The following is a 25,805-nucleotide window of genomic DNA, read 5'->3' as shown; positions in this document are numbered from 1 at the left end:
CAGAGGGGTCTCTCTGCTATCTCACCCCGGATTTATGGGGGAGGGGGGGGAAGGTTGTTTTATCAATTCCCCCATACCCAGCTCCCTTCCTTCTCCATGTCCGGGCTGCTTTTCCATGGGGTCGGTGGGGGGCTGCCGCTGTGGCTCCGCTGGGACGTCCTGGCCGAAGGGAAAGGGGGGGCTTGACAAGGGGGGGGGGGTGGGTGGGTAGAGCTTGGGAGCAGCCTTCCCTCCCGTCTGGTTTCCATTAGTCCGCCGCGCTCAGCCAAGAAACACAGCCATAAATAAAGGCGAACAATGCCAGCCCCCTCCCCGCGGCCGCCCAGCCCAGGACGCAGCCGGGTGCCTGGGAAAAGGGGGCTCCGGCCAGCGGGACGGAGGGGAGCGTGAATGGGGCTGGTGGGGGGAAGCGGGACGGAGGGGAGGGCACCCGAGAGCATAAGAGGGAAGGGAGGGCCGGCGGTGGGGAGCAGAGGCAGTGACAGCCCCGGGGAACACGGGCATGGAGAGGTTGGCCCCCCGCCTGCCCCCTAAGCGGAGGGGCTTCGCTGTCATTTTTGGGGACCGCGTCTTGCTGCTGGGGCTGCTGCTGCTCCCCGGGCACGGCGGTGCTGCTGGGACACGAGGTAAGGGGATACGGTTTATGGGGGAAGGGGGGAGGGAGTGCTACCCCTCGGTTTGGGGATAACGGTGTGCGGATGGGGGGAGAGGGGGGACCCCTGTGTTGGGGTGGGGTGGTGCGTGCTTTGGCGTTGCTGGGGATGCACGGGGTGCAGTTCCTCCTGTTGGCCCCGCAGCTGTGCTGTGAGGGGGTGCCCCCAAGCTGCCCCCATTTCCTTGGGGACCCCTGTACTGTCCCCAGCATTGCACAGATCGCCGGGTGCTGCTGATGCCTCTATATGGTCCGGTCGGGAGCAGAGAGCTGTGAGCGGCCGCCCAGCCCCGAGAGGAGGAGGAATGCCTCCTGGCCTCACTATGGGGACCCTCTTTCTCCCCACACCCCTTGGCCCCACACTCTTCTCATCTCCGGGTGGCAGCACCCCAAAACAGAGCCAGGCTCATGCTTCTCAGCTGTGTTTTGGGGCAAAACCTGGCCTTTTTATTTTATTATTGAAGGAATACGTAATTTTCCCCAATGGGGGTGTTGGCTGAATCCCTTGTTTTGCCCGTTAGGGTCTGCCTTCTCCACCCTATTTTCTCCTGCAGCCCCTCCAAGGAGCGAAAGACACAGCTTCTGTTATTATGGTTCTCCCTGCTTTGCTGGATGCTGCGTTTCCAGCAGCTCTGAGCGCACGGTGGGAGTCTGAAATTCAGATGAACTCGGGATAAATCCCCATCCGAAACACCGGGAGCTGCAGGGATGCATCCATCCCAAAAACCTTCGCTCCTGAGAAGGGCAGAGAAAATCAAAAAGCACAAAGAGAAAGGGGTGGGAATGCCCCTCCACGCCGTGCTCGGGTTTGTTTGAGTTGGATTTTCAGGCCCTAGCTCATTCTCTGGGGCTCTGCCTTTCCCAGCAACACCTACAGACGAACAGTTTGTGCTGTGGGATCCCTGCAGTCAGCCCAGGGATGGGCAGCAAATATCACGAAGTGCTGTGAGGCCGTGCCTCAGTTTCCCTGTCTTTATGGCTGTGGTTGGAGGCCCTGTGCCTCAGTTTCCCCGTCTTTATGGCTGTGGTTGGAGGCCCTGTTCCCCTTCTTGAAGGGCGAGGGAGTGTGCCACAGCCTTATCTGCAGTTATTCCTGGAATCTGATTAAAAGCTGCATATAATGAGAGCTGATTAAATGCCGCCGGGTGATATCGCCGGGCTCCGTGCTGGGACTGCTCCCACCCAGAACTCCTTCTCCTCATTTCCTCTTTTAGTTTTCTGTCTCCATAACACCGTCCTTCTCCAACCCGATCTCCCCACATCTCTGCAGGGGAACCAAAACAAATGTACGCGGGGTCCACGCCATCATCCCCCTTGTTCCACTCCCTTTGCAAACAGCTTTGCCCTTTATAGGGGAGGGTTTTGGGATCCTGGCTTCCACCAACAACATTTCCCTTGGCGAGGTGGCCCGGCGCCGGCCCTCATCCCCTCTCAGCAGTGTCTTCAGCAGCAGATTTCATTCTGTTCTGTTGTTTTCTTGGCTCAAGTCGTCGGGAGCCGCTCGCTCTGCTGCAATCCGATGCAGCCACGTTGTTTATGAGAAGAAAATCTTAGAAAGTCTGCCTGGCTCCGGCCGAGCCTCGGGACACTGCTGGGATGTGTTGGGTACAGCCCAAGATATTGTTTGTTTTCAGTGATCTGGGGAGCAGGCTCGTTTTTGGGGCTGGGAGAGTGGAGATGCTCCTGGGAGCTGTGGTTTTGTGCTGGTGGCCTACCCTGCAAACCCAAGGAGCACCCCAAAAGCCCCATTTCTTTGGGGAAGCTCCTGCTGCTGGGATGTGCTGTGGGAGCTCCCCAGTAGCCCAAATGTTCACTATCTCTTCTCTCCCCCAGGGCTGATGTCCCAGGGAGAGCGGGTGACGCCACACTGGCTCCTGGGAGGTCGCAGCAGGAGAGCTGTCAGCCTGGATGACGAGGTAAGGGCATGAATCACAGAATCACAGACTCAGAGGGGTTGGAAGAGACCTCTAGAGATCACCGAGTCCAACCCCCCCGTGGATGGCTTCTGTCCTCCCCGTGGCAGCATCGGGGTCGTGTGATGTCAGGGCTCGGATGTAAGGGAAAATGAAATCGGAGGCTTTAACGGTGGATGAATTAAATGTTGGGTGGTTGGATCCCAGGCTGGCTGACTCTTGGAGGCTCATGTCCTGGTGGACTTTGAAAAAGGTCCCCAAGGAGGAAACCATGCATTTCTCTGGTCCCTGTGCCAGCGCTCTGGCACACACTCAGCACAGCAGTGCTGCCGATGGGCTCCAGGCTGTGCCTGGTGCCTGGCTCTGTCTCTGACAATCCAGAGCTGTGTGGTGGATGGGATGTTCCTCCCCAGGGCTCACTGCTGGCTGTCACATTGCCTCCTCCATCCACACCTCCAGCCCCAGCTAGGTGATGCTCATGGTGACCAGCAGGAAACTGCTGCGGTTTGAGGTTTGGTTGAAGACTCAGTGCTGGAAAGTGACCTCCTCTGGTGGCATCCGTGATGGTGACGGGGTCTGAGGATGTGGCTTTGAAACCACCTGAGATGTCTCCACGTGGGACCTCCTGGCTGCTGCCTTTCGTTTTCCGGGTAGTGCTGCTCACACAGCTGCTGCTGCTGGGAATCACATTTCTCCTGCAGCCAAAATAGCTGCGGTGTGCCCGGCCCCATGCATCTCATTCTGTTGGGGACATTGTGGTTGGGTCCCTATCTAGGATAACCCCTCCCTGGGGCTATATTTAGGCCAGAGGGTATCTGAGAGGCTGGATGGCTATTTATACTCTCACAGCCCCAGATCGCGGCGGGATGTCAGGGCTTAGAGCGTCCCCATGTCTGTGGGGCTGGGGAAGGAGCAGTGGGGAAGGACCCTGTGCTTCCTGGCATCTGTTCTGCCTCCAGACAGCCTGAAACAAGGAGCTGCTGTTTGGCTGGGATGTGGGGAGGGGCTGCAAGCCGGCAGAGGGGTGGTTTTGTAGGGGAACTGCTGCAGGAACCAAAGAACAAGGCAGGGGCGAGCAGGATCCTGCTTGCACATCAAGACCTGAAGTGTTCCTGTAACCTCTCCCCTCCAGCCCAGCCCTTTTGTCCTCAAACCACCACCAAGTGCTTATTTTTAGGATAGCTTCGTTCTACTCTGTCTGCTCCTGCTTTTCCAGCAAGGACGCTGGAAATAATCGTGTTGGCTTGGTGTGGATGTGACACGTGCAGCTGCCTCTTCACCCTTCCTGATGCACAGAGGCTGTTTGTCCCTGCACAACTGCTTTTGGGGTCTGCAGCGTGCTCCTGTATGGCCTGAGCCCGCGGGGAGAAGGAGATGGATCTGAGTGAGGAGGGGTTTTATGGCTTCAGGAATTGGGGCTCCTCCTGTAGCACCCATGGCCACAGGCTGGGATGCGTTGTGTTGAGGTGTGGGCAGGATAGCCCGGAGTTGTGAGTGCAGCTAGGGTGTGTGCATCAACTGGACCCATGTCTGCTGCTTGAAGGTGCAGAATGTTGGGTTCTGGCATTAAGTGGTGGGATTCCAGCACAAAATGTTGAATTCCAGCTCAGAATGATGGATTCAAATGCAAAACAGTGAATCCCAGCATGAAACAATGGGTTCATGTACAAAGCAATGGGTTCCAGGGTGAAACAATGAGTTCTGGTACAAAATGATGGCAGTCCCGTTGTAAAACAATGGGTTCAAGCATTTACCTATGGGTTTAAGCATGCTAGTAGCAGCAGGCAGGATGCTGCAGGGTGGCCCATGCCACTTTCCCATCCCAGGAAGCATCCCTGGACACCGTGGTGTCCCCTCTTCCTAGTGGTGCTCCTCCTGGCTCCATGAGGTGGCCTTGGTGGCCCTGTGTGGCACTGGGCATGCAGGACCCTGTTGTTAGGGCCGAGCTCCCACAAGCTCTGTGGCTCCTGGCACACATGGAAATGATTTGGGAGAGGCCAGGAGGAGGTCACGAGGACCCTGATTGCAAACAGCTCCCTTGTTACTGAATTAGTGTGGGATCCTGTCTCCCCTGATGCAGTGGCTGACAGGATTGTGCTGCTGCCTGGACTACTGATTTCCCTTTGCAATTGCTGGTTCCCATGGCTCAGGACCGTGCCTGGGAAGCATCACCAGTGCTGGGAGGAGCAGGAAGGGAGGAGTGGGACCACCCGATCCCTGCCCAGGTGCTGTCACCCACTCCTGCAATCTGTTTCCTGCAGGGAAGCCCTTTTCCCTTTGCAACACGTGGCGGGGCAGACCAAGCCAGCGCATTGCTTCTGAGCTCATTTTGCTTTGAAACAACCCAAACCCTGCCCCTTTATCCAAGGGCTGGATTTTCCTGGGTTTCCAAGAACTGGTTGCCCCTGGGATGCTCTTCCAGCATGCAACTGGAGCCAGAGGATTGCTCTAAAGGTCTTGGATTTCCATCCTGGTGTGCATCGAGCTGTGCTCTGCTGCATGTTTGGGTGATGGGGAACTCTTGAAACCCAAACACTGCTGCTCAGCTCCAGCTGTGCCTGAGCCTGGGGAGGACCTGGCTCCGCCGTGATGCTCTGACTGGGAGCTCAGTTGCAAAACCCATCATCATATCCTCTGCGGAGTGTCCATATCCCCATGGTGAGATGGGAACCCATCTTCCCTTCCTCTTCTCTGCATCCAGACTTGCATGGGCTTACCCAGGATGTCAGGGCTTGTGGGACATGGAGAGACAAAGATCAAATAGCAACACAACCCCCTTGGCCTCTGCTTCTCTGCAATGTGGTTTTTCTGATCAGTGGATTGAAAGAGAAAACTGGAGCCAAGCTCTGCCCCGCAGGCTCCTTGCCAGGCAGGGTTCATCCCAGCTGCTCTCCCCACACAACCCATGCTGGAGCTGCATTTGTGGGGGGTGCTGGAGCAGGGGCCACCAACACATGGCCTGGCTGTTCCTGGAGCATGCAGTGGGGATCAGTGAATTCTTAACGTGGGTTCTGGAGATAGGTGGTGGAGTCTGGGTCAGGCAGGGCGGTTCTGGAGCTTTGGGATGATGCTGGGATGGTGTAAGGGCTTTGGGATGGTGCTGGAACTTGGAATGATACTGGAGACTGGGGCAGTGCCAGTGACTGGGATGGTGTTGGAGTTTGGAGTGGTGATGAAGGCTGTGATGGTGCTGGATCCCACCCTGACACTGATGCATTCCCGTTCCTGGTGACAAAGCCACATCCAGCAGCTCTGCCTGTCACTTAGGCTCAGGGCAAAATTACCAGTGCTTTATCAACGTGATATACATCATCACATTTCCTGGCCTTACAGCTGGGTTGTTTGACTTTAGCCCGGCATGAGAGCTGCACTCTTTCTCCTTTCCCACTTTTTCCTTATGTACTGCTGTTTATTTCTACAGGGGTCCATCCGGGATCGTGCCCCTCTCCCTGCTGCTTCCCCTTCCCTGGGGGAAACTGAGGCACGGGGGGGGGACAGCCCCTTGCAGGGGCTATTTTTTGGTGGTAGCACGGGGGCTGCAAGCATCGGTGCTGCCCTGAAACACGTGTCCCTTTAAGGCAGCAGCTCAGGGACAAGCATTTTGCCATGAAGGCCCCCAAGTCGAGTAATTGCTGGGGAATTCAAACCGGGGCCTGGGGAGGAGGAGGAGGAGGAGGAGAGGGCTCTGGGAGAGGGGGGAGAAACAGCCTGGAAATACGGGGAGGCGGGGGAAAAGCAGGGAAATTGCAAGAAAAATGCACAGACCATGTTTGGCCAGGGAGCAATGTTTGTATAAGATCATGTTCTAAAAATACAGCCTGTTCCCACCATCAGTGGAGGAGAGGAGCCTTCAGCCCCGGCTTCCTCCTCCTCCTCCCTCATGGCACAGGGCCCCCTTGTTGTGGCTGTGCCTCGGCCATGCTGGGGTTGGCTGGGACCTCTGTTTCACTTTTTCTTGCTGCTTTTCTTGGTTTATTCTCTCTTTTTTTTTTTTTTTAAAGCTCTGTGTCTGGGCTCCTTTTTTGGAGCTGGGGAGATGGCATCTGGGGGGGGAAGGAGGGGGGCTCAGCCAGCAGCACTCCGTCACTGCGTCCTCACGGCGCCGTGGGGCCAGCATCTCCCTGTCCTTATCCCATCCTTATTAAACAGGGACCAGACCATCCCCCTGGGCAATGTGAGCATTTCAATTTAGGGAGCTCCCACCCCTCTAAAATAACCGTCCTGCCACCACAAACCCTGCATGCCCCACACTGTGAAATTCTTCATGGTGATGTTTCCCCTCAGAGCATCCCTAGGGCTGTGGGTCCCCGGGGTGCATGAAAGAGTGATGTCCCACCATGGGGCCAGGACAGAGGATTTGGGCTGCAGTTCAGCCCTTTGTGGGAAAATCACCCCCACCCCTTTGCATTCTTGGTGAAAAATGTGTGATGTTGGGAGCAGTGGGGCAGGAGAGCTGCTGGGATGGCTCCTTCCTCTCCCATTTATCTTCCTAGCTGGGAAAAACCTCTGCAGTGTGACAGCCACCGGCCCCATCCCACCACAGCCACGGTTGGGCAGGAAGAGGGGATGGCAGTGTATGGAGAGGGCTTGGGTGGGGAATTGGAGCCAGAAAGAGGGGATGGAAGTGAGCAGATGCCCCTGCATTCAGCTGGGCTCCTGCAGCTTGGGGTTGGAATGGCAGCCCAAGGTTGTGTGGTTGCATCCCAGTACAAGGAACCTTACCCCATATGGGCTGGTTGAGCTGGTTTGGATGGTCTTATAGGATATCTCCAGTCCCCATTCTTTGGGGAGATGTGTCTTGGCGCTGCTTCCTACCTGTGTCCCAGCCCTGCCCTTGTTTGCTCTCCTGCTGCCACCTCTGTGCCACGGTGGTGACATCCCAGCCTCAAAAGGACCCAACCCATGGTTGTGTGCAGAGACACCAAACACTGCCAGGTGACACCAGGGACACTTTTCACATCCCCAGCAGTAGAGCCAGGGGGGGGAACGTGGGGGCATCAGCGCTTTTGGGTTGTGTCACATCCCATTGTGCACAAACCAATTATGTAGGGGTGGATGCATGTGCACGGAGAGGAAACCAGTTCCCATTAGGCTCCATCCAAAGTGAGGGATTGAGTAAAGCCACCAGCATCCTGGGGAAGCTGAGTCAATCGTTTCCTCTCGCTGTCCCTGGGTATTTTTGTCGGTGCCATTATTACTGCCTGGATGGTTGCTATTTATTCCTGTGGCTGTGGCACAGAGATGCCAACCACCCCTGGCCCAGCACTGAGCACCACCTCCTGCCCACCTTTCCTGCTCTTGCTATTATTTTCAGCAGGTCCTACAATAACACAGGGGAAGACAGTGGGCATCTTGGGTCTGTCTGTCCTAACCCAGTTCCTCCCTTGCTTTCTCTGCAGGTGCCAGCACCGGCGCGGGCAGAGGTGGCTGTGATGGCCGAGGGCAGAGAGCTCATCCTGATGCTGGAGAGGAATCAGTAAGTGTTGGGACTGGTTGGATGCTGGGATAGAGCTGAAATGATATTTTCCATACCTGCATCATGTGAGAAAGGGGCTGGACAACACCGTGGTGCAGGATACAGCGTGGGTGAAGGATGAAGATAACCAGCGGGATGGTTCTGCAGCCCTGCTCTAGGGCTGGTGCTGCAGGGTCTTCGGTGGCAGCTTGGTGGCATGGAGGATGTTTGGAAACCTGTTCTGCTCTTCTGTTGATCCAGTCTTGGTGGATCAACCAACCTCAAGATGATCCTTGGAGACCTTGTGGTGTTTGTTGTGTTTTTGGGTTTCTCCTGGTGCTGGGTGGCCTTGTGGTTGAACAGAGTGTGGTGTCATGCAGAAAACCCATCCTTACAGGTCCACTTCTGCTTCTGCTTTCTTCAGCTGTGTGGGTTGTGTGCTAATATGCAAAACCTAGCCTGATTCCTAACAGGCTCAGAAATGTTTTCATTTCTAGTGACCCTACTTCTCCTTCTGGAAGACGTTAGGAGGGCTAAGACTCCATCAGCTGGAGATGGTGCTGGGTTTGCAGAGAAGAGTTGAACTTGAGGTGTTGAATTGCTTTGAGGGTGACCGTGCACGGTGCCCGTGAAATGCTCAATAGCATCAGCAGCACCCAAGACCATCCACTGTACCCAGGAGCATCTGTGACACAAAAATCCATCATGATTTAACTTGCTATATCCCAAACTGGGGATAAGCTCAAGTCTCCCAGCTCTCAGCTGGAGATTTTCACATCTCTGCTGTCCTCAGCCGACCCAATCCCCGTTGCACTCCTTCCAGGACCCAATCTGAGCTCCCATCACAATCCTCTGCTGTACTGGAGTTACTGGTGCCAGGCGTCTGCTCGCAGGGATGTGGATTTGGATGCCAGGAGCGTGCCCACAGCAATATTTGTGGAATCAAACTAGTCACAAAATAGAAACCAAGAGGCGGGGAGGCCTGGCAGTGTTCTGGGGCTGGCTGCTGGTAGCGTTTTCTTCTGCAGAACAAAACCAAAGGGCCAGCAGGGGTGAGCCCAGCCCTGCAGCTGGCTGAGCCCCGGGTGTACTCTGTGCCCATCACCCCGGCGTCTGGGCAGGATGCGTCTGTGCTGCTTTCCCTCTTGTGCACATGGGATGTGGGCTGAGCTCTGGCTCTTCTTACCCCGGCAGCAGGAAGCAATTTGTCATCGCGGGGCTGTGTCACTGCTGGCTTGGGTGAGAGACAGCCAGCAGCTGTGGGGACAGGCTTTGCTAAAAGCAATCTGAGAGTTCTCACCATCAGCTATTAGGAAAAAAATTATCCTCAAATGGTGTGGTAATGCGACGGAGCAGGCTGCCCAGGGAGGTGGTGGGGTCACCATCCCTGGAGGTATTTGAGGTATTCAGCGTTGTGTTGAGGGACATGGTTTAGTGAGAACGATTGGTGGATGGTTGGACTTGATGATCTTTTTAGGTCTTTTCCAAACTTGGTGATTCTGTGATAGAGGTAGTGCAGCTGGAGACCTCAAACTTGACATGCTGTGGGTCTGGACCCCAAGGATGGGGGTCCATCTTCTTCAACCATCCTCTTCAAGCTGGTCGTTCCCCCTCTGGGGCTTTGGATTGATGGTGGTTTTGGAGGCTGTTGCTTCACTGGGTTAGTGGCAAAGGGAGATGTAGCAGGGCTGAGGACCCGTGGGTGGGCTTGGTCCTTGTGGAGAAGCTATCACTCCATCCTTGATGGTGAGCTACAGAAGAGGACCTGGAGACTTCAGATCCCCCGTGCACATCTCCTGGGGCTATGCAGCAGTGGGACCTCGCTGTCCCTTTGGAGCCTCTATGCCACTGTGTCTGAACACGGGCCCCTAAAGGCTCAGCACATCCCTGGAGCACCTTTGGGTCTCTCACCACTCTGCTCTCCCTGCAGGCTGCTGGCACCAGGCTATACTGAGACGCACTACACTGCAGATGGGCAGCCTGTGACAGTGACCCCCAACCACACGGTGGGTGCATCACTCATCTCAGAAGAAGGGGGACAGTGTTTTTGAGGTACCTCTGTTTTCCCCAGGATGAACCCTGAGCATCCCCAGATGCTTTAGATCCACATCCTCCCTGCATCCTTCAAATCTGGTAACATCTCATGTGGCAGCAAAGCCACCTACAGCATCTCTGTCCCTTCCCTGTGCCAGTTCCCTGTCCCTGATTTGTCACCCAGTTGGCACATGAAGTCCTGCCCCAGGCTGAACCTCCAGAGCTGGCAGCATCCCAGCTCCATCCCTCCTTTTTCCCTGGTCCAAATGGATGCTGCTTGGTGGGAAGCGTGAAGTGGGTGGCTTTTTTGGGACAAACAAATGGGATTTATAGCTGACTGGCTCTGTGTGACACTTTCTAACCAAGGTTTCTGTTTTCCTCCCAGGACCACTGCCACTACCACGGGCATGTGCAGGGCTACCAGAGCTCCTGGGTTGTCCTCAGCACCTGCTCGGGAATGAGGTATGGAGTATGTGGGTGAATTTAGGGGTTCTGAAGGGAAATGATGGATGCACTGCCTGAGGTTTTAATGCTAGGGATGTATGAGCTCTTGGAGCTGCATTCACCCATCTCTTCTCTCTGCCCAACTGGGTATGGTTGGACTGGATGAATCTCAGCAGGGTCTGGATGGGATCTCAGCAGGGGTTGGCTGAGCATTGAATTAAGTGCAAGAGCTATTTGGGTCTGTTCTCCATCACCAGGGGCTTGATTGTGGTGAGCAGCAATGACACCTACTACCTGCACCCTGTGGGGACACCTGAGTCAGGCCACCACCTCATCCACCGAGCAGAGCACCTGCACATCCCTGGTGGCACCTGTGCCCACGGAGACGACTTTGGGAACACCATTGGTGACATCACCCAGCTCTTCCAGCTGGTGGACCACAGGGTAAACTCAGCTTTGGTTCCTTCACTCATGGTGGGGCAGGGGGCTTGGAGTAAGGCTGTCTGCATCTCTCAGTGTCTTAGGTGTGCACCTCATGTGGTTTGAGTTTAGGCAGGAGTCCTCAAAGGGAAGCCCTAGGACATGTGGGTTGGGACTTTGGCAGACAGTGTGGGATGTGATATGGCTATGCAAATTGTCCATACCTCTTCGTGCCTCAGTTTACCCTCATGGCTATCCTTCCTGGGAAGATAAGGGAATGTGTGATGCGCAGAGCTGTGGGCTCCTTCTCTCCTCTAAGCTTTGCTGTTTGTCTTGCAGGTGAAGAGAGATGCCTGGAGGACCATGAAGTACATGGAGCTCTTCATCGTTGCTGACCACACGCTGGTGAGTGTTGCAGGGGCAGGAACCTGCTCTGGCAGAAAAGCCAGGATTCTGCTCTGTGTCCATCTTTGCTCTGGCTCTGCTGACATTTCCCTGTCCCCATCTCTTTGCAGTTCAGGAACCAGAACCTCAACCTGGGCCTCACAAAGCAGCGAATCGTGGAGATTGCCAACTATGTGGACAAGGTAATGTTGTCACCACCTCCATCACTCCCAGTGTGTCACAAGTGCCTGAGTGGGGGGTGGTAGATCTGCAGTAAACACTGATCTCTGTCCCCTCCATCCTTTCCCCCTCTCTGCAGTTCTACAGGTTGCTGAACATCAAGGTGGCCCTGATTGGCCTGGAGGTGTGGACCGAACGGGACCAGTGCACTGTCACCAGTGATGCCAACACCACGCTCTGGGCCTTCCTGCAGTGGAAGAAAGCACTGAGGGCTCGAAAGAAGCACGACAATGCACAGCTGCTGACGTGAGCACCTGAGGATGGTGGGGCAGGGCACCATACTGCTAATTGATCTGCTTGGGTTCACTAATTACCCTTCTGTTCTTTCTGATGAGCAGCGGGAAGACGTTTCGGGGGACGACCATTGGCATGGCTCCACTGGAGGGGATGTGCAGTGCAGACAACTCCGGAGGGGTCAGCGTGGTAAGGGAAGCAATGGACCCTATTGTCACCCCATCCTAATGGGGTTGTTCATGGGCTTGGTCCTGGGATCAACTGATAATCCTGGTGGTCCATTGACCCTCACAGTTGTTGGCCAAGCCCTAGGAAGGGTGAAAAAGGGAAGGTTTTAAAGCTTTTGTGCTCTGTGTACGCTCCCACCAGCAGTGTTAGATCTCCTAATTTGCTTCTGTCCTTCATCTTAAGTACCCCTCATGCCCTCTGGTTTGGCAGGGCCATCCCAGATAACCCTTCTTCCTCTCCTGATGGAGGCCCTGGTGGTCCTGCGGTCTCTGGTCAGGGTGCAGCACACAGGTTCCTCTTTTTAGGGACATTCCCTTCAATGTCCCTTGTTTTCAGTGGGTTGCTCCAGTAAAAGATCTTCCCACAGGTCCCGTGGTGGGCATTTAGGAGACAAAATCCCACCTCTCCCATAAACCCCCTTCACGTGAGACACAGCTGCCACCCCACACCGACGCGGGGGCCGTCCCTCCCTGCTTCCCAGTGCTGATGCAGCCCCTACTCCTTGGCAGGACCATTCGGAGCATCCCATCGGAGCAGCTGCCACCATGGCCCACGAGATTGGCCACAACTTTGGCATGAGCCATGACAGCCAAGGCTGCTGCGTGGAGGCCACGCCGGAGCAAGGTGGCTGCGTCATGGCAGCGGCCACTGGGTAAGTGGCAGGGACAGGGGTGGGGACAGGGTGCCCCACAGCAGGAACGTGTCAGCCATTTGTTTGCCTGCCCTCTGTAGCTCACATGCAGAGCTCTCCAGGCTGACCACATCTTCCTGCCACGTTTCTTCCTGCGGTTTTCTGCTAAAATGTTTTTCCCCACGTGGGCAGGAAGGACGTTTTTGAGTGTCTGCAGCCTGTCCCTATTTGTGTGTTTGTGTACCAGCTTATGGATACATTTACCTGCTTACCTTACATGGTCTTAAAGTTGTTTTCCTGTAGCCCAAGAGATTTCCCTCAAAGTTCCCCCAAAATCTATGCTTTGTGTCAGTAATGAGATGTGCTGCTATGAAAAAAAAAACCCAAAATGTTTTTTCAGCAATATGAGGAAATGAAAACAGCCCTGAAATGAGCAGAGCATATCCCCTATGCACATATCCTGTGCTCTGCTTCCTCCTCCTCAGTGCATCACCCACGAAGCACTGGAAACTTATGTAAAATTACAGAACTGTTCTGTAGATGTCCCAGTTCGTTGCATGGGAGTTGGGCTAGATGCCCTTTAAAGGTCCCTTCCAACTCAAACCATTCTGTGATTCTCAGAGCTGGTGCAGAAAATCACCAGCTTCTGCCAAAAAGAAATGACCGTGCATGAACTAACTCCTCACTTTATATATTTTTTTTTTGCTGCTCAGGCCTTGTGAATGATTCGTTTTCATTCCTTTTACTTTCTTCTGCTTTAAATTTTTGAAAGCTTTTCGTCTGCCTCAGCCTCCCAAGTATTTAATTAGATTCAAAGGGGTATTTCCCATCTAATACCAGGCAGATAGAGGCTGCCCACATAGAGTCTTCTGCTGTCACCTCCAGGAGTCTCCTGATGCTCCAGAGGTGACACTGAGCAGTTCTGCTCTCCCAAAACAACCCATTCCCCAAAATATTTGGGTTCAGTGTGATGTCCCTTGGTTTAGTGTCTGGGTTATCAGTGCAGGCTGGAGTGGGAGATGGTGGTGTGGATGCATCTGGCCAACGGTGTCTGCTGCTTGTCCTTACTTTCCAGCTCTGACTATAGTTTTCCACTTTCTCCTGGCCCCTCTTGTCCTGGTTCCCACCCTTCCCCATCTGTCCCCTGTGCAGGCACCCCTTCCCGCGTGTCTTCAGCTCCTGCAGCAAGAGGCAACTGGAGAGCTACTTCCAGAAGGGAGGTGGCATGTGTCTCTTCAACCTGCCTGACACCAAGGACCTGGTGGTGGGACGGAAATGTGGCAATGGCTTTCTGGAAGATGGAGAGGACTGTGACTGTGGGGAGGTGGAGGTACGGTGCTGGGTGCTGCATAACTTTGCTGCAGTGGTGGGGTTTTAGCTCAGCACTGCTGGAGGTTGCAGCCCGGGGAGAGATCTTTGCAAGGGGAATGGGTTTGGGGTGCCAACCCAGAGGCAGTGCTGTGATGGGTGGAGAAGGGACTGAGAGGATGGGCTGAGGCACTGGAACAGGCTGACCATTGCAGTTATGGAGGCCATCCCTTTTGGTGCTGAAGACCAGGTTGGATATGCCTTTAGGCAACCTGATCTAGTGGGAGTTGGATGGGCTTTAAGGTCCCTTCCAACCCAAGCCACTCTGTGATTCTGTTCAGGCAGTGATGGGAAGGAGGAAGGGGTGGACTCACTGAGCATGGTTGTCTATGATTCTACATCATCATCTTCTCCACACACAGGAGTGCACCAACCCGTGCTGCAATGCACACAACTGCACGCTGAAGATGGGAGCCCAGTGTGCCCATGGTGACTGCTGCCAGAACTGCAGGGTAATGCCCCCACTGCTCTCTACCCACCATGAACCAAGCTGTGAGACACAGTCCCAATGAGACTCATGCTCTGCATGGCCCCACGTTCAATCCTCCTGGTGCCAAAGGATGAGGGTTATGCAGAAATATGCATCAGATATGCATAAAAACCATGTCTTACAGGGATTCTCTTTGTGGCTGGGGTCCAGCCCCAAAATCTGACTTTATACCTCAAAGCTCTTTGCAGTCCCAGAGGGGATGTTATGGATGCTTTATGTCCCCACGCTGTGCCAGAAGGTAGCATCCATCTCAGCTGATCTCATTCGCTGCTTTTGGGTGCTGATGTTTTTCTCTCCTCCTGTGGCAGCTGAAGGTGGCTGGGACCATCTGCAGGGAAGCAGCAGGGTCCTGTGACCTCCCTGAATACTGCACGGGTGCCTCACCCTACTGCCCAGCCAACGTGTACCTGCTGGATGGTTCATCCTGTGCCTATGGTGAGGCATACTGCAACAATGGCATGTGCATGACCCACCACCAACAGTGTGTCCAGCTTTGGGGACCAGGTGAGCCCCAGTCCTACCCCACAGGCATCCTTGTGGCTCCTTACTGGAGCAGGAGCCTTGCTGGGTCTCTGTGTTGTGTCTCAGTAGGGTCCTTGAGCCCCTTGCTGACAGGGGTAGAATGTAGTGAGTGTAAGTGTTTCTATCCAGGGTTGGGTTAGTGTCTGTGGGACAGGTGTTGAGGGCAGAGCATGCTGCTGTTGCACATCACAGGTGCCTGGTCCTACACTGTGTGTAGCCCATCACAGTGTCATAAAGATGGAAAAGACCTTTAAGATCGTGAAGTCCAACCATCACCCCTTTGCATGTGGTCCCCATAGTGCATATAGCCTGTACAATGTGTGCAGCTCGTAAAGCCCCTGTGCTGCATTGGGCTGCACCTCACCCCGTTGCTCATTGTGCTCCTCAGACCCACATCCTTGACACCTTGCACCTAACCCCCTAGCTCCCATCCTAAACAGGGTGCAGCTCCCTATCCCCTTTCGCACGGTGCACTGCCAACCTCAGGGCCAGGAGAGCTGCAGCAGGCACAGTGGGGAGGAAACCTTCCCCCACAGACAGCATCTTCTACGTGACCCCAGAGCAGAGAGTCTTTCACTCTTCTTGTCATGTCCTTGACCCAACACCCACCTTGGAGCCTTCTCCGAGGTGTTTTCCCTGTGAGCATCCATCCATTGATTGTAGTGCTGGTGTTTCTCCCTGCTTTCCCCATCTTGCTGATTATGAAGGGCTTTTTTTCCCCTGTCAGGAGCCTGGCCAGCCCCAGCTGCCTGTTTCCAGGATGTGAACATGGCTGGCAACACCTATGGCAACTGTGGCAAAGACAGCCAAGGGCGCTACGTGAAGTGTGACAAGAGGTGGGTGGTGAAGCACTGACATGCACAGGTACTCCATCACCTGTAGCTCCCACTGCCCATCCCTGCAATGGGGCTGGCAGGGCTGTGTCCCACCTTCAGTATCACTATATTTGTCCAGAGGAAGCCATCAGGTCCTTCCTGGGCTCAGTTCCATTACTGCTGTGAGGTCGCTCACATGCATCACCTCCCAGCCTGACCCAAAGGGAAAAATCAAGGACAGCATCTACAGGAGAGGCTATTTAGGGATTGTGTGCTCTCCTGTATTCCCAGTTAGACCAGAGATCTTAGAGGGCACCCCCGTGTCTGTCCCCTCCAGCATCTCTTTGTGTTCTTCATGGTTTATCTGAGCCATTCTGAACCTCTTCTATGATAACCTCCCAGAGTGGTGAGCTAGAGGGCAGTGGGACGGGGCGATGGGGCAGCAAGGTTGAGGTGGCCTTCACCTGCCTTCATTTTGGTTCTGCCCTGCTCCTAGAGATGCAATGTGTGGCAAGATCCAGTGCCAGAGCTCGGCCAAGAAGCCCCAGGGGACCAACACTGTCTCTATTGACACCACCATCCGCTTCAAAGGGCGGGAGGTGAAGTGCCGGGGCACCTACATGTACACTGCCAAGGATGATGAAGAGGACCTCTCCGACCCTGGGCTGGTGATGACAGGGACGAAATGTGGAGATGGGATGGTGAGTGCTTCTTCTTGGGGCTGGGGTCTTCTTGGGGCAATCACCTCCTCGGTTCTTGTCCCAGCTCCACTGTGGGTGATGACTCTTCTCTGTGTGATAACTAGGTCCCCATCCATGGTTTTCCCCACATTTGCAGGCATTGTCCTGATGATGTCTGAACTGTGATATCACAAGCTCATAGAACAGTTTGAGTTGAAAAAGACCTTTGAAGTTCATCTGGTCCAACTCCACTGGGAAGAGCAGGGACACCCACAGCTTCATCAGGTGCTCAGAGCCCTGTCCAGCCTGACCTCAGGCCACGCATCACCTGATATTTGTGTAGAGGCCATCAAGTCCTCCTCTCTTTGATCTCCATGTTAATTTTCTCATTTACTAAGAAGTCAAGCAATACCAGGAAGAGATCCATACCCTAGCACTTGATGGGTGGGGGCTTCCTCCTATGACTAACTGGTTTCCAATGGGAAAACTGTTAGGAATCAAAATATCTATTGGGTAGATACAAAAAGATGCTGCTGACTGACCACGAGTCTCTTTTACAGCTCCTGCAGCTCTGAGTACTTTACAGAGAGTCAGTGCAGCTAAGAGTGGGCAGAAGCCTGGTAGACATAATGATAGCAGGGATGCACACCAGACAGAGCTGCCTGGAGAGATAACAGCCTCCACTGTTTGGCATTTACCTTGTGAAACATCCACCCCAGTTTGGGATGGAAGGCCAAAATGTTGACGTTTTTATGAGAAGGGATGGCTGGTTTTGAAATCCAGCGTTGGCTTTTTTGGCTGGTGCCTGCCTTTTGGGGCTGGATGGGAAGTGCCTTCTCCAGCAGCTGCCAGGGAGGGAGGTGGCAGTGGTGGAGTATGTCTCTGCTGAGCCGGATGGGATTGGGAATTGTTGGAGATTCCTGGGCTGTGCTGAAAGCTGGAACGAAGTGGATTCACTTGGGACAGTAAGGCTTAACCAGCTTGTATTATCCACTGTCCAATGTCTTTCCAGAAGACTCCTGTCTGTGAAACCAAAATACCACAACGCTCCATCTCTTGAGCCTTTCCTAACCTCTTCTCTTTTCTTTCTCTCAGGTTTGCAAAGACCGTCGGTGCCAGAATGCCTCTCTTTTTGAGCTGGAGAAGTGTGTTTCCCAGTGCCACGGCCACGGGGTGAGTTTCCATCTGAGACCTACAGCAGCTCAGGTCATTACTCAAAACCAAGTCATCTCCCACTGGGATGAGCCTTGTGATGCAGTGGGCTTCTGCTTTTCATAACTCTTGACTTGGATGTCAGCTGTGGGTGAGACCGAGCTGAGGTCTTTGCTTATCTTTGTCCAAGTTAGATGGAGAAAATCATTCTTGCTGTAATGACCATCTGCAGAATTTGGATCAGGGTTCGGTTTGAACTGGAGAGTGTTCAGAGCTCAGAGCAGGTGTCTGTTCCCTCTGAGAACAAAACAATGATCAGAAACACAACTGGGACTGCAAAAACGCAGAGAATTTGTTTATCAAATAGAAAAACAATTGTCCGAAGCTTAAAGGCCACAAAAATGTGGCACCTGCAGATGAAGACTGCCTAGACTGTGGCTTTGTCAGGTAAGGAAGCAACCAACAACATGCTGCTGGGTTATGTAGAAGAAGGTAATAGGTAAAACACTCAATGCTCAGTGTAATAGAGGCTCCTGGTTTGGATTCTCTGCTTCAGAAATGCTGTGAATTAGGGGAATGTACCTCAGGGGGAAGACGTTTCACAAAACTCTGGCTTGCACAAAAAGCATTAAGGCCATGGTGCTTGACTAGTCAAGCAGTGTGAAAACTGAAGTTATGAGGAGCTTCTCTGCAGGGTTTATACAGAGAGCAGGGAAAAATAGTGCCAGCCTGAAAACAGATCTATCCATTGCAATCACAGATTTGAGGGCAACATTGGCATGATCCAGGTGATGTCCAAGGGGTGAATGGTAGCAGAGTTAAGCTCCTTTAGCTCAGACTCCTGCTGTTGGCACCTAATTTCAGCCCTGTCCTGTGGATCTTCATTTTCATATGTCCCTGTTGGTCTCCAGCCCTATTCCTTTCCCCACAGGTTTGCAATAGCAACAAGAACTGCCACTGTGATGCGGGTTGGGCTCCGCCGTACTGCGAGAAGCCAGGCTTGGGTGGCAGCGTGGACAGTGGCCCCGTGCAGCATGACAGTGAGTCCAGGATGGAGCAGTGGGGTGGTGGTGGGATCACTGAGATTGGAAAAGGCCACTAAGATCATCCGGTCCAACCGTCAACCCATCATCACCATGCCCACTACACCATATCCCTAAGACCAAGCAGGGCCATGCTCTGGGTTTAGCCCCTACCAAAGCAAACCCGGAGGCTGATGACTCTTCTGGCCCCACACTAATCTTTGTGCTTTCCCTGACAGATCATGAAGCCATCTTAATAACAATTCTGCTCATCTTCCTGCTCTTCCTCCCGGCTCTGGTGGGGTGCATTTACTTCTGGTACCGGCGGGAGAACTCACTTCTGAATAAGTGGATCAAGGAGGTGAGGAGGAGGAGCCAGGAGACATACAGGTGGGTGATATGTCCTAAGTTTCTCCTCTCCTGGGGACCCAGCAAGACCCTGAAACCTTTTATTGAAAGCAGCCAGTCTGGTAGAAAGGGTCGGAGAGGGAGCACAGCACCAGCTTCAGTGAGATCTGAGGCTGCTTTGAGATAGGAAGAGCTCTTCCTGGGGACAGTCTGAGGCTTTCAGCTCTCTTTTTAGCAGAGGACAGGATGGGATGACCCTAGAGATGATGAAGGTGGCCTGGTACCAAGGATCTCCCTTGCCATCTGCTCCTAGCAGGCTTCAGGAGCTAGGAGTGCTCTAAATGAGCACAGAATTTGGGTATTCGTTATTTTCTGTCCCAGCACAGGCACACAGATATACCTCAGAGCCCCTGCAGGCATTTGAGGGAAAAAAAACCCAGAGACAGACACGTGCCTTTTTATATGGCTAGTGATTTCATAAATGCCATTACTCAAAACTGACTTGTCCCTGCCCACCTAGGCATTTCCCTGTGTGTTCCTGAAGACAGGACTTCACTGATGTGCAGCCTTTTGGGAGGCAGATGTTACTTTATTTTGTCCTCTGTAATTTATGTTTGTGATCCCGGACAGGAACTCAGCCTTCGGTCGGAAGGCAACTGGTGGCCATTCCAAAGCTGCTTTCACCTTGCGGGACATTTCCACCTCCAGCCACGCTAATAAAGTGAGTAACATCCCAGCTCCCAGGTTTGCTTTCCTCCCTGGTCCTGATATTGTGGATTGATCATGTCTCCCTCTGGCAGTGGAGCCAGCTCCCTGGTGTTTTTTGCCTATGCTGTGAGCCCTTGGGCCCCAAAAGATCTCACTGTCTTCTGTGAGACTCTGCAGGGAATTGGTGTCATCCCCATGGCAGAGCAAAGCTGATGGCTTTGCACTGGTCCTCCAGGCAGGCAGGCATTTCCACTGCTGCATCTTTGGTGGCCTTGGGGTCACCCAAGTCAAGGATGGATTCTGTCTCCCTAGGAAAAATGCACCTCTGTTTTTCCTTTTCTCATCACTGCAGGCGACGCGGGCTGCATTCCCTCCCAAAACCTGTGCTCGCCAACCTGGCTTCCAACCCGTCAACATTGTCCACCCCTTTCGCCCCCCTCCTCACTCCATCCCTCCGCGTCCGAGGGACCCCAAGCCTGCCAGGCCACCTCCTCCAGCTGGCAAGTCACCCGTGGTCCCCACCAAAACGGTCGTCTCTCAAGCAAAACTGCCTCCTCCTAAGAAACCTCTTCCCTCCAGCCCTGTGAGGACCCCAGTGGTGAGTTGTGTTGGCTGGCTGGTTTTCCCTGATAGAATTCCTTGTTTGTGGCTACCTGTGGCCCCGTTGGGGTGGGCACAGTTTTGGAGTTGTCATGGCATCCTAAGAGTGCTGAAGAAAGCTTGGTAGATGTCAGGAATATTTTAGAGTACTTTGGGTACCGTTGTATGCTTGGAAACATGCATCAAGGGCTTGGACTTGATAATCCCTTCCAACTTGGAATATTCTTTGGTTCTGTGATCTCAGCTTCACAAAAGGAGAGAACGGGTTGTAGGACATCACTGGAGGCTCCTCTAAGGATGTTGTCTCTCCTTATACGTTTTTTGATTCCAGGTAGGCCCAAAGCACCAGCCACCACGTCGGCCACTGCCTGGACATCCTCTTCTGGCCAAAGAGCTGCCTCCTGCACATGGACAGACCCTGCTGGTCACGGTCCCTCCTGCCACCTTCAAGGCCTTTGGTACAAGTGCCATGAGCCACTCTACGAGGCCATCCAAGTAAGTTGAGAGAGGAGTTGAGCTACTTCCCACCACATCACGGCCCTGCAGGCTGACACAACGGGGTCTCGTGGGTCGTGTTTCTGTGGGGCATCCTAAATATCAGCTTGATATGCTCTGGCTTGCTTTTTGGTGGGCTTGAAGCCCACCAGGTTTGAGGGAACCTGGGAAATGGCTTGTATGATCTTTGGTGCCTAGCTTCTAGGGGCAACAGCAACAAATAGGAAGGAGATCAGTTGATGCCCCAAATCCTGCTGTGTGGGGAACAACTGCTACCCAAGAATATACCCAGATGTTGACCCTACCATCGACCCCATGCCTGTAGTGCATGAGAAAAGCCTGCCCATGTGTTAGTCAGAGTACCCACAGACACTCATGGCCTGTGGCCATGCCTCTACCCCCAGGACATTGAGGGGTTTGGCCAAGGTTGGATTTTCAGTCCTGTAGGGTCCTGATGTGTTAAGGGAGATACCATATTTTGCTGGGTGCATGTGGCTTTGCATCCTGGAGCATGGGGGCTGCTGGTTTGCTGCTGGGGGACAGGGGAGAGGTGGACAGTGACGCTCTCTTTCTTCTTTCCTCCCAACAGGCCGATGCCACCTCAAAGGTGAGTTGCAGACATCATGCATGAATATGGGGGACATAGAGCACTAGGTTTGGACCCAGTGGGCTGAAGTTTAAATGTCCCCCTTCCCAGAAGCTCATAGAGGAGCAGGAAGATGCAGTCCCCCTGGGTACCCCAGCAGTATTAGGACTTGGTCACCTGTGACCAAGGGAGGGGAGGACTTAAGCTTTCCATTCTGGAGCTAGGAGATTCAGTCTCAGTCCTTTACAGTTGTATTGGTAAGGAATTCCTTTTGTGCTATACTCCTAAATTCTCTGAAAATGGGTCACTGGATGCTTTTGCATCCCCTCCTGATAGCCAGGGCCTTATCCAGCCATGAAGGGAAAGGGCCGTGCTGAACTAAAGTTGACCCTCATCCCCAGATGGTCTAATTACTGCTTTGACCTTCATAAACTATTTTAGGTTCTTATTCCTTTGTAGTTGCCACCACAAGGAGACTGAATACCCTCCAAAGTTCTCAGTGTAACTCAATCTCTACAGACTGTCTCTTCTGGTAGATAAAATAAGCTTGTTCTCTGGTTCATAAAGAAAAAAATTTGGCATATCTCTGCAGCTGGACATGGCTCCCTCCAAGATAAAGTGGTTTTGCCCTTGTTGTCCTTGTCCATACAATTCTGAAACAATGCCAGCATCAGAAAGTGTAGACTGACAGGGCCAGATGTGCTGGGAACTGAGATGTACAACACCCTGGTCCTGATTGTCTATGAGGCACTACCAGTGTGGTAAGAGAGGGATCACCCATTGGGTGAGGTGAGATGGACTGAGGTCTAAGACCAGCACCTCAAAGCAGTGCAGTCTGGGACTCTGTTTTTGAGTGAGGATGTTGGTGACCTGGGCAGTCCTGGATTCAATCTGGTCTTGTAAACAGCAGCTGATCTGCCCTCCCTGACATGTGGAAGGATGGTTGTGTTGGAGATGCTGGATGCTTGGTCTCTCTGCACACTAATCAGTTGTTTCCTTTCTCTTTTTACTTGCTCTAGGCCAGTCCCAGCCATCAAAGTCCAATCAACCTCTTTCCCCTTGAAGAAGTGACAAACCAAAGGACACCTTAAGCCCATCCTTCCTGAGCTGGCTCTCCTGATTTGCACTGCTGCTGGCGACAGGGGTCTTTTATTCCTCTCATTGTATTTGTTGGGTTTTTTTCTTTTTTATACCAGAGGACTATTTTTTATAAGACAGAATGAGTACTCAGCACAAAACAGTAGTGGTGGGGGGAGGAGAGGGGAAATGGGTACCATGGTCTAACCGAGGGTTGCAGTGTGGGGTTACTATGGTGGAAACTCCACCACAACTCTTGGCATCACTTCCTTGCCAGTTTACCCACCAGCTCTGATTTCTTATTGACATTGCACATGGGCTGGTTGGGGTGACCTGGGGTCAAGTGAACATCCAACACTGATGAAAGATGCTGACAACAGCAAAAGCTGTGTAATATTCTTCTAGCTACCTCCTCCTTCTCCTCCAGTCATGGTGAGATCCCCCACCACCCATTGCCACCAGAGTTCAATGCTGGGCATTGTCTCCGGGGAGACATTTGCCACAAGACAAAAATGGTTGCCAGTTTGGACTGTGCCTTCTGGTGCTGGGACATATCCATGAAGGATTCAAGTTCTCAGGCTCCTCCTGGCCCCCCTCCCTGATTGCACAAGAACAAACAGTGACAATCGTGGGGCCATACCTGGAAGGAGAAGTCATCTGGGAAATGGTTTAATGTCTGCAGTGCTGGGGACAGCTGGTTACCAGGGTGCTTTCAAGGGGCTCAGGAGCCCTTCAAAAACGTTGCATTTTCCCCATTGTGGGGCAAGCCCAGAAGTGGTTTGTGAGCTGCTATCACTGCTGTCCGAAGTGGGAAGGAGCCACAAGCCATGAACAAGAGCAGGAAGATCTCCTGCCTGTGCCATTGGCTTACCCAAAGGCCTTGGCCAAGCCATTGCATCTCTCTGTGCCTCAGTTCCCTCTATCTGTGAAACGGGGGGTTAATACCTACCTCACAGGGGTGTTGTGAGGTTTAATGAACTGATGTCTTGAAAGGGCTTTACAATCCTCAAATGTAAGGTGCTCTTGACTTGCACAGTGCTATACCGTGCCACCTTCCTGTGACTTGACATGCGGCTCTGTCAGGGTCTGTAATGAGAACAATGGCTTTGTACAGTCCCCTGGCTCCTCTGGCTGTTTTCTTGCTCTGAAGTTCCCTTGCCCTCTAGATATCAAGAACTCTGATTCTCCCACTGTACTTCTGCAAACAGGCATCCCCACAGCCCCTCTGTTTTTTGGAGTATTTAGACATGCTTACTGGTCTTGTCTGAAGCACCTCCAGTACCTCCACATGATAACCAGACCCAGCCTCTTGGAATTATTTAGTTTGAAAGAGACATCTTGAGATCATTCCCAGCTGTCCTCCAGAGCATGAGATAAATGAGCAGGACCCTAAACCTGCATGGAGTCCTGTTCTTTTCCGTGGTCTCCCAGGACTATCATGGTTAGAGTTGAGGAAGAACCTACAGAGCTGCTGTATCCTCTCTCTGTAGGTGTTAGAAGAGGGTTAAATAGTTGGAGAGTGTTTGGAGAAGTCACTGCAATGATGAAGGGACTGGACGATGTTTTATAATTACTTGGATCACTTAGCTTAATGACAAAATGAGGGATGTTGATGCTACAGTCAGAAAACTGCCTTACTTTGAGGTGGGCACTTGGATGATTGCGTTAAGCTGGTGCAATGCCCCTTGCCTTGGAGTCTTGCCCTTTAATGCCACCCCGCTCCATTTCTCTCCTATTGCATGTGGGGAACAATGGGGATTTCAGCCTCTACAGCTGCCCAAAGTTTGCTAGCACTGAAGAGACAAGACATGCACATTTGGGGACTAAATTTAGGTCATTCAGGCTGGAAAGTAATTGATAGAAACTTCAGTTTCTGATCTCAGGGATCCTACAATGTCATGCTAGCATAGGGATCTGCTCAGCAGCATGGCAAGTGCCCAACAGTGATGTTTTTACTCTTCTCAAAGACCATTTATCTCCTGGGGAGATGTCTTAGCAGGCATCAGTGGTGTTTCCTTGAGGCAGACTGACGCAGAACCATACATAGGGATTATAATTTGAGGACAGTGCATGGCAATCTGTTTGCTATCTCTGACCCACCTGAGATGGTCACAGGGAGTGCAAGTGGATAACGTACACCCTGATGCACCTACAGGTATAATGTGTGGCTCATGGTCCATGAGATGAGTAAGACTTGCGTTCTACTTAGGGAAATTCATGCATTCAGGGAGGGTTTTGGGGTGTTAGGATGACACTAGGTGGCAGCAGATAACCAGGAAACCCTGTGCTCAGCCTTCCTTCTGAACGCTGCTGGGATATTCCAGGGTTGAGATCCTCGAGAGCAGTTTTTTTCTCCTTGTTCTCTCCCCCCAGCCCCATCGTCTGCAATCCCTTTGAAAGTATGTGCTGGACATCAGCTTCCTTTGTTGCCTCGTTGAGCATGAAGTTCATCATTTTCATTGGAAAATGGCAGCAGAAGGCAAAAGAGAACCACAAACACTTTTTTTTTGCCTTCGTCCCCTTGATGCTTCTGGGGCTAATCCCATTTTTCCTGCTGGGTTGTCCAACTCAAATGTTAAATCTGTCCCTCTAAGCATTTCGAGGTGCAGACCAACACCCCAGCGAGTGTACTAGTGTACTGTCTTTGAGTCCAACTGCATTTTTCAACAGTGGTGTGGACCTTGGGACAAATGTTTACCAGATGCTGCATCTCTTGGAAGGTTGAGTCTGGCTGTTTCCCCACCAGGGAGAATTTGAGACTGTGATTATGGAAAGGTGCTGAATATCCCCTCCTTCAGAGAGCACTTGAGCAAGGGCTGAGAGGCTCTGACTAATGCTTGAGCAGTGACTTGAGCAGTCCTTTTGCACTTATTATCCACTGCTAGTTGTACTTGCCATGTGGGAGAGCTTGCAAGATTGCAAGATCGAAATGGCAAACACAAAACATCCTGACTTGCTCATGAGGAAGTGTCTACATCAAATTCAACAGCTTTACGTTGCTGGAGGGAGCATTCATGTTCTTACTTTCCAGTAGCATGTTGGAAGACAGTATGAGCCAACCCATGGGTTCACCTAGCCCTGTATTTGATTTCCAACAGCAACCAGGGGACACGAGGAGCAAAATGCAGCTGCCTTCAGATTTTAGCCTGATCCCTGATGGATTCTGTGGTCAGCTCTTTGCTCTGATCTGTGTAATTGCCACTATGTTCTTCAACTGTGCAGGGATGGAGGACCCAGGGAACATCCAGGGCCCAAATGTTTTCCCCAGTTTTGGTCTCAATTAGGGGTCTTCTTCCTCCTTCACTGA

At 52.8% G+C, this 25,805-nt stretch overlaps 1 protein-coding gene across 1 annotated transcript; it reads left to right on the top strand.

Moving 5' to 3' along the window:
- The first annotated feature begins 425 nt into the window (after window positions 1–425).
- ADAM33 (ADAM metallopeptidase domain 33) lies at window positions 426–23,614 on the top strand. Its single transcript, XM_065736002.1, has 24 exons — window positions 426–626; window positions 2,486–2,568; window positions 7,965–8,041; window positions 9,951–10,026; window positions 10,440–10,516; window positions 10,756–10,942; window positions 11,258–11,323; window positions 11,434–11,505; window positions 11,622–11,788; window positions 11,881–11,965; window positions 12,514–12,656; window positions 13,788–13,965; window positions 14,366–14,455; window positions 14,802–14,997; window positions 15,743–15,851; window positions 16,327–16,531; window positions 17,606–17,683; window positions 18,594–18,702; window positions 18,924–19,074; window positions 19,663–19,753; window positions 20,093–20,338; window positions 20,672–20,835; window positions 21,425–21,442; window positions 22,441–23,614. The coding sequence occupies exons 1-24, from the start codon at window positions 503–505 to the stop codon at window positions 22,490–22,492; spliced, it is 2,844 nt and encodes a 947-aa protein (XP_065592074.1). The 5' UTR covers window positions 426–502; the 3' UTR covers window positions 22,493–23,614.
- Window positions 23,615–25,805: the final 2,191 nt, after the last annotated feature.

Source organism: Cyrtonyx montezumae, unplaced genomic scaffold, assembly GCF_038088225.1.
Source record: "Cyrtonyx montezumae isolate F1298 unplaced genomic scaffold, pur_monq_1.0 scaffold_2, whole genome shotgun sequence".
NCBI classification, from domain to species: domain Eukaryota; kingdom Metazoa; phylum Chordata; class Aves; order Galliformes; family Odontophoridae; genus Cyrtonyx; species Cyrtonyx montezumae.
The sequence above is the reverse complement of the archived record's forward strand: the minus strand, read 5'-3'. Positions and strand labels throughout refer to the sequence as shown.